At 37.3% G+C, this 15,344-nt stretch overlaps 1 protein-coding gene across 1 annotated transcript in view; it reads left to right on the top strand.

Annotated features, from left to right (window-relative positions):
* The first annotated feature begins 3,090 nt into the window (after positions 1-3,090).
* znf512b (zinc finger protein 512B) overlaps positions 3,091-15,344 on the top strand; it is an 89,144-nt gene continuing 76,890 nt past the window's right edge. Inside the window, exon 1 of the mRNA XM_039734640.1 lies at positions 3,091-3,130. Coding sequence (XP_039590574.1) covers positions 3,106-3,130 — 25 coding nt within the window. The 5' untranslated portion in view covers positions 3,091-3,105. The remainder of the gene's footprint in view (positions 3,131-15,344) is intronic.

Here is a 15,344-nt window from a genome sequence, read left to right as displayed (position 1 = left end):
TGAGAAAACAACTCGCAAGACTTTTATATCGATCGAGTCTCGTTTTGGTGCATAAACCTAGCATTTAAGCTGCTTCGAAAATTGCCAAGGAAGCACATTCTTTGCGCTGCCTTTTATTTTTGCACAAATCTGAATTTTATTTGCAAGGAAGAAAAAAAAAATAATAATAACGCGAGAGTTTGCAAGTTGCATCTCGACTGTACAACTGTCAAAGGTAGCGAGTGGAATCGCGCATGACCCGACACATTTCTGTAGTACTGTACTCGGCCCCGGAGATAGTATCTGTTAAAAATATATTAGAGGTAAGACATCGCTAACTACAGCGAAAATATTCGCGTCTGCACCTCTTGTCCTCTTTTCCTTCATTTTGTTTTCTTTTACTCTAACCAATGAGTGGGCAGCTGCCGCGAATTAGGGCAACTAACATATTTTTTCCGTCTCCTTTTGCAGCGCAAGGATTTTTTTCCTCCTCCTTCATATAAAAGTCGCCATTTTGCTTCAGTGCATATAAAAGCTTGCTTGTGATTTTCTTTCTTTTTGGGTGCGAGTCAAAACGGTTTAGCAGTTGGCTTTTTTTCTTATTTGTTTTAGGTTTTTTTCCTTGCTGAGGAGGTAAAATAAGTGTTTCGTGTAATGCATACTAATGTAAGAAAGTGGCGTGAAAATTGAAAGGACACGAAAACGTTGGTGTGGTGAACTTTTGGTGTTTTGAATTAATATTTTTTAATAGATGTATTTTTTTGCTGTGGATCAGAGTCAGCACGAGCGGCGGCAGCAGCGCTGGTAAGGACCGAGCTCCCGGGACTGCAGGTGTGAGAGGTGCACAGCGGTCAGCCCCCCCAACCCTGTCACACACACACACACACACACACACACGCGCGCGCACACACACATACACACACACACACGTGAACATCACTTTGGAAGGAGTAGGTAGGTGGGTGGGTGTGGCACCGGGGGTGAGAGACGGGGAGGACCGAGTGGAATGGGGTCGAGTGGAATAGTTACGGGGTATGGGTGGGATGTTTCCGGCCTTAACATTAAGCACCGCCGTAATTGATGGTGTAAAACATGTTTGCAGAGTCAAAATAATAACCGGAAGTGATTCGTCTAATAACCAAAAACCAAACTGAATATATGGAAGATAATTGTAGTTTGTTGTCCAAAGACTACGAGAGAAATGATGACTGCTAGAATTATTTCGGTGTCAGGGAGATTCCAAGACATAGCAGAACTGGACTTAATTTACAACTGTACTTAAATTTCGGAGAGACTGCAGTTCAAAAGTGAGGGTGTCTTACAAATTAATTTTCTGTAGATAAATCTCCACATATAGGGTTTATTTTACTATTAACATCCAATGATCTTGCAATTATTATTGTTTTGTGTAGAAGTTAACAAAATATCGTAATTATTCATTTATTTGTCTTAAAAGCCATTTTCACTAATCATATCTACATTTCCTGTAAGCATTTTTTAATCTGGTGGAATCTGCTGCAAATTTTAGATGCATAAAGGACTTTCTAAAATTATCCCTTAAGGTTCTGTTTTCTTTTCTAATGGATTTTATAGTTCTTAAAATGTTTACTTCAGTTTGCTATAAATGTTATGCAGCAAAGTTGTGTTTATTATTTAAATTTATTGCTGTTATTTTATATAATAACACATTCTAAATTCAAACAAGCACTTGTGGTAAAAATGTCAACAATGGGAACAGAAAATGTTTGGTTCAGTTTGTAATGTTTTAAGAAAATTATGGGCAGTACTTGGCTTACTTTCTTGAAGCTACTGTATGTAATATTCTTTGATGAAAATAAGCATCAAAGGTAACATTGTCAATAAAATAAGGACTGAAGTATCTAAACTCTTATAATTTTATATATGTAATACTATCGGAGTAAGATTAGGAAGACTTAGTCACAATTGTTGAAAAAATAAAGAATTTACCAAATAAAGTTAGCAGGCATTTTAGAGTATAGTATTTAGGACACTGGATCAGCTGAATTTCTGCTTCCTCAAAAGTTCCATGTGACTGACCAAGTCGCTTAATCTGACCATGGTCTAGTAGTAAAAAAAAAAAAAAATGTAAATAATGAATCCCAATCCTTCAAAATCCCGTTAGAGGAATACATTTTCTAAATAAATAATAACACAGTGTTTACTATGACGCTTGTTTGAGCATACCATTGTAATATAGTATATATAGCATAGCAAAACAGAAACTCCATTTGATGGATTTCCAGGACAAAACAAACCATAGACTGACTGTCATTTTGAAATAGGTAAATCAGATATATGATTTGTCATTTTATCATCTATATTGAATAATAGGAGTTAATTTCTGTTTCCATCTCTTAATCTGCAGTAGTACTCAAGAGTGGGACATAGTGTGCTATCTTGTACATTTAATGCTCTCAAGCGGAGTGGTGAGTTTTATGTTCTGTACCATTCCCTGATGTATTCTTGAGTTTTTCTTTGATAGTACGTTCCATATACTGTATGCTTCCCTTCCTCCATCTTAAGAATCAGGTGTTTTAGGGACAACTTTTACTATGGGTTTGAAAGATTCTTTAACAATGGCCATTAGGTGTGTCTTTATGGTGAGGGGACCTAATTTGAATCAGGTCTTCTATAGATCTTCTTGTTACTAGATGTGCTGCTCTGCTGACTTTCTCCTGATTTCAAAGTAAATTTGAAATTGATGAATAGCGAGATTACTGAAGACTGTTTTTCGGATAGGTATTTCAGGTAATACAAAAGCTGTTTTTTCAGACTATAGCTGCTAAAATCTAGTGAAAAGAGTTAGATTTCATGCTGTTCTATCTTTGTGTGAAATTTTTACAATGGCTTTTCAATAACCATGCTACCTATTTGAACAATACTACATTTTGGCGTATTGTTTTCGGTTTGTCTTATAAGAGCCAATGTAAGAGCCAGTATAAGTGGAAGCGTTTCATACAAGTTGAGTTTATTACAAATTCTTAGGTTTTATGTATTACACTTGATCCTTTTTGTTAGTTACAATATCAGTAGTGTCTTTGTCTCTTTTCAGAATTGCGTATTGATTAAGAGTCCTTTTTTTTATGAATAAGGGAGTGGTTTGTTATGCTTGGACAAGATGGAACTACAGGTACTTCCATTTTATAGTCTGCCATGGTGACTGGTATGATTTATGATTCACCATTATTTCCTTGCTTTTAGTGCCAGTCCTTGTTTTCCATTTATAATGTAGTTTTTGTGAATCTGAACAAGAGTGTGTGTGATTTCATTAAAAACTATAATTCTGTCTCATCGACTGCTCTGTGTGTCTACTGAACCCTATTTCAGGCTTATCCATCCATTATCCAACCCACTATATCCTAACTACAGGGTCACGGAGGTCTGCTGGATCCAGTCCCAGCCAACACCGGGTGCAAGGCAGAACACAAACCCTGGGCAGGGCGCCAGCCCCCCGCAGTATTTCGGGCGTATTTTTAAGCTTATCTATATTTATTTCAAAACAACATTTTGAGGTTTTCAGGATATTAGTAAATTTTGAAGTATTACTGTTTTGATGTCACACTGGTCTAGTTCAGATCTACACATTTTTTGCTAAGGGCAGTTAAATAAATATCACATGCAGTTTCTTTAAGTAGAGAGTGAAATAGATCATATTGTTAACACCATGATTGATGGTTAGATTTAGCATATGATTATATTAGCGTTTCATAACTAAAAAGACATACAGACTTGAGCGGGGATAATTTTTTAATGATTTTATTTCTGTTTGAAACCTAAAGTGCCCTATAAATACTATCCATTCATCCATCCCGCTGAATCTGAACACAGGGTCACGGGGGTCTGCTGGAGCCAATCCCAACCAACACAGGGCACAAGGCAGGAACCAATCCTGGGCAGGGCGCCAACCGCCTGCAGGACACACACAAACACATCCACACACCAAGCACATTTGCCACAATTGCCAATCCACCTAACCGGCATGTCTTTGGACTGTGGGAGGAAACCCACGCAGACACGGGGAGAACATGCAAACTCCACGCAGGGAGGACCCAGGAGGCGAACCCGGGTCTCCGAACTGCGAGGCAGCAGCGCTACCACTGTGCCACCGTGCCGCCCCCCCCCATAAATACTACTTTATTGTAAATGTTACCCATAAATACTGCTTCATCATACTTTATTGTTTGGTCCGATAAAAGATAATTAAAACCAGCTTTCAATGGAAGCATGTTTAAGGAGGTTAATGTTAAAAAATAAGGTTAATTATTTTCAAGTTCTAATCAAAGGATAGAAATTACATTGCTCTGCTTCATTAAGTAGTGGAATATCATTCATTTAAAAAGTTAGTCAGTTATGTAGATTTAACAGCTGACAATGAGAATTTGTTTTGATGTGTTGAGTTTTATTTAATTTGAAATTGTTTTATCATACTTATTCTTTTATGCTCTTTATTCTTCCTTCTTGTGTACGTGTCTGTTTTTGTGCTGCTATGTGACATTAAATTTGTAATTTTTTAAAAAAAGATCCAAGGGATATAGAAGTGTTGTGATGTAAAGTGTTTCAAAGTTCATTTCAGTCACTGTTTGTGTTCATTTTTGCATTGCAATTTGTCCAATTAGTTTTGTATACCAACTGTGGGGTTTCTGGCCTCTGTTCGAGCATGTTACTTTAGTAAGCACCTGCCCTGGCTGCATGTGGGCTAAGTGGTCAAATGAAGTCTTTCAGGGCTCTGTGAGGTTTTCCCTTTGGCAGTTTGGTGGTAGGACATGTTATGGATCACACTGTGTGCTGTAATAATTCTTCCCGCCATCATTTTCATTTTAGGGATTCTTGGAAATGTATTTTTTTTAAACTCTGTGCCTGGTGAACAGTGAGTGACACATTGAAAATAATAATGACCAAGGCAATGGTGTCTTTAACTCTAGGCAAGTTTCAGTAAGTATACAAAGATACAAGTATACTTCCTTTGTAAATCACTTTGGATAAAAGTATATGCTCGATAAATAAATCTAAATGTTAAACATTATGCTAATATGATATATATCGTTAACTAGAACAGGTCTAGTTCCTACTAAACAAATGATTAATGTAAAGTGTTAAGTTAGTTGAATTTACATTAAAAATTTTATTTGAGGCAGATTATTAATATAAATCCACCTGCATTGGAAAATCACACTTTATTTTGAGGACCAATTACAGACGACTATTACTGAAAGTGATTTTGAGTTGGTAAAGCCAGGGTCATTTTAAAAGGTTTTCATAGTAGCCTTAGAAACTGTGAATTAGTACACAGGCTACAATTTAAGATCACAGAGCTGCTACTTAAAGATCATTCTTTGCTGTGTAACCTCAGAAAGTTGCAGCATTATTTTTTGAAGTTGTCTGACCATTTTTAAACATGGTTTAATATTTTTATTGTTTTTGGTGGTGACATCACCTCAGGTGGGTTTTTAGTAATAGTTTTAAAGGGCTCTGCTGTTTTGTGGCTTTTTTAGTATCTGTGCTATCTTTGCTATTGTTGGTGTACACCAGTTTCTAGTCATGTGACATGCCTTCTCATCCTCATCCACCAATATAAGATGACAGTATGCAGAAAATTGTTATCCTAGTTAGATTCATTTTGGTGCAGTATTCGGCTCAGTGCAGTTCTGGTAATGTTTCTGGATTGTGAGAGTCTGGGGTCAATTGGCAGATGGTGCACGAAGGGAGAGGACCTGTCTTGGAGAAGTCAGAAAACTATTAAAGGAGAGAATTAGAATTTGACTGGACTGCAATACCGGCAGGAGCAGAACACCATGCCTTTTGGGGAACAACATTTGTCAGTGGAAACAGTGTGGTGTATGGGTGCAGCACACATGACTTTGAGAGAAGGGGGCTGGGGTACAGAGTGGCATGCTCCAGGACCATGATACTGTAGTGGGAGATGGACTGTACAGTCAAGTCAGTCTGGTCGCGAAGTAAGAAAAAGAAAAAAAGCGCCCCTTACAGCCTTAATGGGGTGGAGGTTGGGGCATGTTATTTGGTCGATAGTAACATGGTTTTTGGGTCGGGAGTGCTCAGTACTGAGGTGGAAAAGTTGGTATTTTGTTTACTGAAGTAAACATTTTAGTATTGATCGAATAAGTTGGCACATTGTAGAAATCGTTGCAATTTACAGTCATAATTTTTTGTTAATGTACACTAGGCCAGAATGTAAGCCTTGCAGTATGTCAGGTAAGCACTTCAATTAACAACTGGCTGTTTTATTTCCCAGTATGCCAAGTACTCGTCCCAGTCGTGCCATTTCAAGGAGTACAGCTATTAATGGGGGGTGGCACGCTTAGCAATTGGTGTCTGATCATTTTGTAGTTAGTGGTGGTTTTTGTTATGCCATTATTATACATTTTTAACGCTAGAATCACTGAAGCCTATGAAAAAAGTCGTAATCCCGGTCCACGTTAAATTCCTTCGAACCTCTCCATTAGTGTCTTTTGTTTTGCAAATGTGCCCTCCCTGCAAGAAAGGTCCACTCAACACATAAGAACAACAAAGCTGCGCCAGCCATAAAGGCAAAAGATGGCACCGTTTGGATGCAGCAACAGGTTGGGCATCATCCTGTCAGTGAATCTGCCACATGCATGTCCTTCAACGAAACAGCAGGGCCTACAGAGCTCGCCAAGGTATTGTGCAAAGTTCTGTTTGCGATTATGTTTTTGGATGATCTTTATGTGAAAACATTTACAGTATATGTTACTTAAATAAACGCCACATTGAATGTTGTTTATATGTATTTATTTACTTATCTTCCTATAGCGTAAAGTCAAAGTAGACTGTAGAGCTGCCTGTGTTCAATCGACATAAGCATGCTGACAAAGTACATGTGCAATGCCACTCCTTATTTAGGAAAAGATAAGTTACGTAAAGTGCAATGGCAGCTTCCACCTGCAGCTAAAGTCACTCTCCACACCAGTGTTTAGATCTGGTAGTGCCATGCTGACAGTGTATGTGGCCAAAAAGAAGTCTGGTTACATTCTCGATACCATTGCTTGCGTACTGAAGTGTCTATAGCTGCAGGTGGAAGCTGCCATCATACTTTTTGTAGCTGATCTTTTCCTAAATAAGGAGTGGCATTGCACATGTACTTTGTCAGTACAGTATGCCTATATTGATCAAACACAGGAAGCTCTGCAGTCTACTTTGACTTTATGCTATAGGAAGATAAGTAAATAAATATAGGTAAACAACATTTGATGTTGTTTATGTTTTTAATATAAAGACCATCAATGAACATAATTGCAAATGGAACTTTGCACGATACATTGGCGAACTCTGTTAAGCATGCTGTTTCGCTGAAGGACATGTGTGTGGCAGATTCACTGGCAGGATGACACCAAGCCTGTTGCTGCCTCCAAACGTTGCCATCTTTTGCCTTGACACTTGGTGGAGCTATGTAGTTCTTATGTGTGAGTGGACGTTTCTTGCAGGGGAGGGCTTCTGTTCTCTTTCTCTGATGCAGAACCCTCATCCTCATCTGAGATCAACTCTGTTATAACTTGTCTTTATTTGAAAACAGCAGTTTTAGACCTAGGGGTTAGCGTGAACGTGACTGAGAGAATAAAAGCGAATAAATTTAAAAAACACTAACATTTACAAGTACCATAAATTTACACTGACTATTACAGACTCAAATCAAATGTATGTTTTTATTCTATAATAGTAACAATAAGAGCAGCTCATTACTCAAAATGGTAAATCTCGGAAGAAGCCAGAATCGAACTCGAAACCTCTTGGTTATGAGTCAGCAGTTCTTCCCAGTGGCCCGGGATTGCAACTTTTTTCATAGGCTTCAGGGATTTTTGTGTTAACACTTATAAGACTGTGTCATTGTTATTAGCATATTTAAGCATAGGGTCAAAGTAGTGTACATATTTGTAGTGTACATAATTTGTGTTTTTATGATTTAAAGTATAGTAATATTGCTTCAGTGTCATTAAAAAGTTGGATATGTTTTTTGCAAAATAAGTTATTATAACAAAGAGATGGCAATACCAAGAAACGTGACATAAAGAAAAAGACCAGTGACATCTGCTGAGCATCAGGCAAATCGCAGAAGCTGATTACATGATGAAGAACACCGTGAAAAGGTAGAAGAACAACATCTGCTGAGCATCAAGTGCAGCATACAGAATACAAGAATGAGAAAGATAGAGAAATGCATGCCGACAATCAACAGTTGTCAAATATGTGTTTACAATTCACAATCGGTTATGAATTCTTATTTTTTTAAACAACTGCCAGATATTTTACTGGGCATTATATCTTTCCTTTTTTTGTGACACATATCCACTCCCTAACTTGATAATGCAAGAATGAGAAAGACATGGAAATGCATGTCAACAATTGAAGATCATTAAATACATGTTCAGAATTCATAATCAAATGTGAGTTCTTATGTGTGTACAATTGACATTGAGTATACTGTGCTTTATATGTATCCTTTGGTTATGACGCACAACCAGCGTGAAAAGCTAAGCATAAAAATACAATGCAGGAATTGAGATGTACAGATATAAAGAATAGATATTAACTACAAAGTTCAGAAACCTGCTTAATTCAAATCAGGGTCATAAGCAAGCAAAGGCTTTCTGCCTTTCAAAAATAGTTTTTATAATAACAGAGTGTTTTTTAGTTTTGCAGTTGTTTGCATGTAGGATTGTTGCAAGTGTAGGACAAATTGTTTTTTTTTGGGTAAAAAAAATTGTAAAAGTTCTTCTGAAAAAAATCATTTAATTTTCTCAGCCTATGTTCATGTGCTTAAAGAACAAATGAACAAAAAGAAATTGAGCTTGATAGATACAGATTTAGACACAGGGTGCAATCCAAATGAACTCCCATAAACTTACTTATTTTGTTTTTGCACTAAAAGCCCAGGATTAGGAAAATTATCAGCATACTGTAGTTCAAATCAGGTGACTCTTCCATTACATGGGCTTTAACTAGTTGTTTTTTTTTTTTATTCGAAGTACTGACAATATATATTCAGATGTACTTTGTCATGTTCATCTGGATTTTTCCATGCAATTCCTGACAAAAACTTTGAAGTGTAAGAAACTTGTTGTTGTGACAGGGTAGGAAAAACAGCCAAGCTCTAAACATGGTAGAACAGTAAAGCAATATCACGTGTAAGGGATAAAATAAGTTGTGTGTGTTTGTGTGTTTTAAATGAAATGACCGTCATGATGGCATGGGTCAAATGGCACCCATGAAAGCAAACACACAAAATGTCCATGAAAAATAAACAAATGAGCAATGACAATGAACTAAATGTACAAAATGCCAACAATAAAATGTTATTGAAATAATAATAAAAATAATATGTTAAATAAAGAAAGAAAAATGGAACATTATTTGTGTAAATCTGTTAGTGACCCAAGCTCTAAAATAGAAGCTCCCATGAAACCAAATACACAAAATCCTGGTACACAAGAAAAATAAACACACACAATAGCATTGTCCATAAAGAAAGAAAGAAATGTACAAAATGGCAAGATTATGAGGTCACAGAAATAATGATAAAAATAATAAAACGAAAAAGCAGCTAATTATTTGAGAAATCCTGACATCCTCATTAACAAAAATGTAAATTTTGTTGGTATCTTTTCAGTTATGCTTTTTACACATCTGTTGATAAACTGTAACAGATATACCCTAGTTCTTCTTTATTCATCCATTTTCTAACGGACTTACCCAGTACAGTGTAACAAGGAGACTGTACCTATGCCAGCAACACTGGGTATAAGGAATCATACCTGGAAAGGAACCATGTCCATTGTAGGTAGTTCTTACTTTTATTAATATTAGAAACTTGACTCTTTAAATAAAATTAACACAATAATCAACTGATATTACCGTGAGAAATGGTGAAATTTGTGGAATAATTGTGCTTTATTCTGTAAATACATATTACAAAGAATATAGTCCCAAGTTGTTTTATATGTTTTATTATTCTGTTTAAAATTTGTAATCTTAATCTAGTGAAATATTCAGATCTGCAGTCCCAAAAAATGCTCTTAATACTTAATACGTTTTTTAAATACTATAATTAGTTCTTTTAGTTCCTCTAGAAGATATAATATCTTTTATTACTTCTTGTACCTAACAGAGATCAAGCTAGACTTTTTTATTTATTTTTTTTTTCAACATTAAAAAAATTAGCTTAACAGTAATCAGATTGCCGATGTAACTTTGCTTGGTAGTGGACTTCAAAGAGACATTATTGTAATGATGTAAAAGCAATGCTTTCATATGTTGAGAAATTTCAACTATTTGACAGTTTTTCTCAATTGCATTTCTGTCTCTTGGGTGTTCTTGCATTCGGTATCCTGGACTTTCTTTCATCCCCAAGAGGTATTTTGCCTGACTGCTACTCAATTGCTGTATATACATGGTTACTTCTTGCTTGTCTGTGTGGTTCAGCGTCTTGTCTTATTTCTTTTCATTGTTTGCAGCTTAATCACTATGTGATTTGCTTGATGCTCAGCAGATATTACTGCTCTTCTTTTTCTGCGTGCCTTTATGATGATCAGTTGGTCTTTTTTTATCTCTTTGCCATAAACACACACCCACAGGTTACATTTACATGTAACAAAATGAAATGTTCATTGATCAAAAACACAATACTCACACTTAATTATGGATTCTGAACATGTACAGTCATATGAAAAAGTTTGGGAACCTCTCTTAATTCTTTGGATTTTTGTTTATCATTGGCTGAGCTTTCAAAGTAGCAACTTCCTTTTAATATATAACATGCTTTATGGAAATATTAGTATTTCAGCAGTGACATTAAGTTTATTAGATTAACAGCAACAACAAAATATGCAGTATGCATCATAACAAAATTAGACAGGTGCATAAATTTGGGCACCCCAGCAGAGATATTACATCAATACTTAGTTGAGCCTCCATTTGCAAATCTAACAGCCTGTAGACGCCTCCTATAGCCTTTGATGAGTGTCTGATTTCTGGATGGAGGTATTTTTGACTATTCTTCCATACAAAATCTCTCCAGTTCAGTTAAATTTGATGGCTGCCGAGCATGGACAGCGTGCTTCTAATCATCCCATAGATATTCGATGATATTCAAGTCAGGGGACTGTGAGGGCTATTCCAGAACATTGTACTTCTCCCTCTGCATGAATGCCTTTGTAGAGTTCGAACTGTGTTTTGGGTCATTGTCTTGTTGATGACTGATGCTTGAACATTATCCTGAAGAATTTGTTGATATGGGGTTGAATTCATCTGACCCTCAACTTTAACAAGGGCCCCAGTCCCTGAACTAGCCACCCAGCCCCACAGCATGATGGAACCTCCACCAAATTTGACAGTAGCTAGCAGGTGTTTTTTTTTTTTCTTGGAATACGGTGTACTTCTTCCGCAATGCAAAGCGCTTTTTGTTATGACCAGATAACTCAATTTTTGTCTCATCAGTCCAAAGCACTTTGTTCCAAAATGAATCTGGCTTGTCTAAATTAACATTTGCATCTGTTTGTGGTGTGAGTGCAGAAAGGGCTTCGTTTCTCATCACCCTGCCATACAGATGTTCTTTGTGCAAATTGTGCTGAATTGTAGAACGATGTACAGATACAGATGTTCTTGCTGGTCTTTGGAGGTGATCTGTGGGTTGTTTGTAACTATTCTCACAATCCTGCGCATATGCCGCTCCTGTATTTTTCTTGGCCTGCCAGACCTGGGATTAACAGTAACTGTGCCTGTGGCCTTCCATTTCCTGTTTACCTTCCTTACAGTTGAAACAGACAGTTTAAACCTCTGAGATAGCTTTTTGTAGCCTTCCCCTAAACCAGTGATTCTCAGCTGGTGGGTGGGTCATGAACCCGTTTTCAGTGGGTCGCGGGCCTTTGCCTGGGCAAAAAAATGTTAAGAAAAAAATAAATGGAGTGCCATCTGTTCACACTTCTTAACCGTAGGTGGCGATAATGGCCGTTAATGCGAGTTGACCACCGCCGTTTCACACCACAGAAGAAGACCCACAAACTTTGTTTACATATTCTAATTGAGTACAGCGAATCGCAGGTACGATGCAGAGTATATTAGATATGGATTTTCTTATATTGACAACAAAGGAGGAGAAAAACCTCAGTGTGTTTTGTGCAGCGTGATGTTGGCATGTGAAAGCATGAAGCCATCAAAACTGAAGCAGCATTTGGAAACAAAACACCATTATCTCAAAGATAAACCTGTTGAGTACTTCAGAAGATGACTTCAAAACCTGAAGACATCACAAAAGTGTCTTACTTCTTCATGCTCGAAGCAAGAACAGGCATTCTGTGCATCTTACCTGGTGGCACATCGTATTGCAAAGTTAAAGAAGCCCCACACCATTGCAGAGGACCTCATCTTACCTGCAGCCATGGACATGGTCAGAGAGGTGTTTGATCAATCCACAGTGGATAAACTAAAAACTATACCTCTGTCAATGACACTATTAGTAAGCGAATTGAAGACATATCGAATGACATCAAACAACAGACCACAGCTTGCGTTAAGGCAAGTGGTCATTTTGCCTTACAAATGGACGAATCCACACACATAACAAACAAAGCTGTTTTACTCATTACGCGAGACATGTGTTGGACGGGGTCTTACAGGAACAATTTCTCTGCACAACAGAGCCTCCTACTACAATGACTGCAGAGAACATTTTCAGCTCTGTGGACTTGTATTTGAGTTTAGTGGGCCTACGCTGGGACATGTGCATCGGTAACACAACTGATGGCGCTGCCTTCATGACAGGAAAAAACTTGGGGGTCGTGAGAAGAATACTTGAGAAGTCTCCGAATGCATCTTAGAACCATTGTTTTTTACATCGGGAGGCCCTGGCAGCAAAGCATATGGTACCAGTGCTTCATGGAACATTAAAAGATGTCATCCAAGCGGTAAACTACATTAAACGGAGTGCAAAGAACACCCAGTCTTTTCAGAAACTGTGCCAAGATCTTGGTAGTAAGTACGTACAGGCGTTGTATCATGCCAAGGTACGCTGGCTTTAGTGGGAAAAAGTACTGTCCCATTTTTATGACGTACAAGCTGAATTCGCAGCTTTTCTTGCCTAGAACAATTCGCCTCTCGCAGAGCTGTTTAGTAGCAGTGTGTGGCTCACACACGTTGCTTACCTCGCTGATGTGTTTGAATAATTAAACACATTAAATGCGTCTGTACAGGGGAGGGGGCACAACATTTTTGAACAGTATGACAAATTCAATGCTTTCAAAAAAAGATCTCCTAGTGGGCAAGTCATGTTTCTAATAACCGACTTAACGTGTTTCCCAATGCCTGTTATGAGGGACAGCAACTGGACGCGGCAGGAAAAAATGTAATGAAGAAAATGATTATGACACATCTGAATAAACTTCTTGAGCGGTTTAATGACTACTTTCCCAAGAAACAGAGGGATTATGACTGGATACACAACCCATTTGGAATCAACATGGAAAGAGTCAAGTTGCCAAGCAATGAAGAGCGTCAGCTGGTGGAGCTGTCATGTGACCGCACGCTAAAAAAGAAATTCATGAAGGTAAGCCTCTCCCAGTTCTGGTGCAGCACTGTGATGAGCGAGTATCCTTGTCTTGCCACTCGAGCAGTTAAAATCCTGCTACCATTCAGCACTACCTATCTCTGAGTGTGAATTCTTAGCTCTGGTTCAGCTGAAGACATTGAGCATGACCTCAGAGTTGCTTTGTCTACTGCAACTCCAGACTTTGAGACTCTTTTCAGGAGCAAAAACATGCCCAGTTCTCCCATTAATTCCTCCAAACTCAGGTCTATAATGTTTGTTACACTTAAGGTTGAAGTGAGTGTTGCTTAATTTTCTTCAAAGCACAGCATTTTCACCCATTTACGTACGATAAGGTAATCAGAAGAAAATTGAATTTAGTATACTTGAATCTTTTTGAACTTCACTGTTTGTTTATTTCTCTTTTTTTATGAGTGAGGATTCTCTGGTAAAACTACATAATTTGATTTTTTTTGAAAATATGTTTCAGTAGTTGCACATTTTTATTTCATATTTGTGCATAAAAGCACTGTTGAGTCTGTTAAAAACATTTACTGAAGAGTTTTTAACAGTTGTACTGAAGAGTTTTAGTTTTAATTAAAATGTAGCTAATTGAGTGTTAAAGGGAATTTGGTTTATCAGGTTTTCTTGTGTTTGCATACTGTGATATTCTATTCTACTATCTCAGGTTCAAACTGCACCATCTTTTAAGTCAATACATTTGAGAAGTTGAAAATTTTGGGTCGCAGCTTGTCATTAAGGGGTGGGTGATTGTGGGTCCCAAAGCCAGACCTGTTGAGAACCACTACCCTAAACCATGATACTTAACAATCTTTTGAGAGTTGCTTTGAGGATCCCATTCTGTCACTCTTCAGAGGAGAGTCAAAGGGAAGCACAACTTGCAACTGACCACCTTAAATACCTTTTCTCATGATTGGACACACCTGTCTGTGAAGTTCAAGGCTTAACAAACTAAGCCAACCAATTTGATGTTGCAAGTAATCAGTATTGAGCAGTTACATGCATTCAAATCAGCAAAATTACAAGAGTACCCAAATTTTTACACAGCCAGTTTTTCACATTTCATTTAATTTTTATACAACTAAATACTGCTTCACTAAAAATCTTTGTTTGGAATACACCCCAGTACTCAGATGTTCCTAGGAAATGAAAGACATACCACTGTTATGTTTTTTGCTGAAAGTAGAGTAAATTATTATGCAGGCTGAGAGGGGTTCCCAAACTTTTCCATTTGACTGTATGTATCGTGTACTGGAGGATATCAGTAGATGGTCTCTTAGATGAGAGGTTTTTTGATCACTCTGCTGTAAACACAAGACCATATGTTACTTTGCTGTCCTTAATGACCACTAGGTTGCTCCCCCAAAAAAACTTTTCAATTTCCAGGAAATCCCCCAAAAAGGTTTTTCAATTTCCAGGACATATCAGATTTTAAGGTTAAGATCAAGACTCAAGATCGAGATTCTAGCAATCATATGACAGACAGACAGACCTTAGCATTTTATATATTGATAATTAAGTTTTATGTACATTAAAATACGGACTTGGCAGTCTTTTTGAAGAAAAGAGTAATTTATTTATCTGTCGGAAGCAGCATGGAGAGGTTGATTAAATTATCCCACTTTCATAGGCTTAGTGGGAGATTCATAAGAGTGTTCATTTTGTGCACTTTAGAAATCATGAAAATATATGAGTGTACATTTTTTTAGAAATCATGAAAATATGAGTGTACATTTTATGTACTTTAGAAATGGTGGAAATATATGACTTATAA

The sequence above is a fragment of the Polypterus senegalus genome, chromosome 14, assembly GCF_016835505.1.
Source record: "Polypterus senegalus isolate Bchr_013 chromosome 14, ASM1683550v1, whole genome shotgun sequence".
Taxonomy (NCBI): Eukaryota; Metazoa; Chordata; class Cladistia; order Polypteriformes; family Polypteridae; genus Polypterus; species Polypterus senegalus.
The sequence above is the reverse complement of the archived record's forward strand: the minus strand, read 5'-3'. Positions and strand labels throughout refer to the sequence as shown.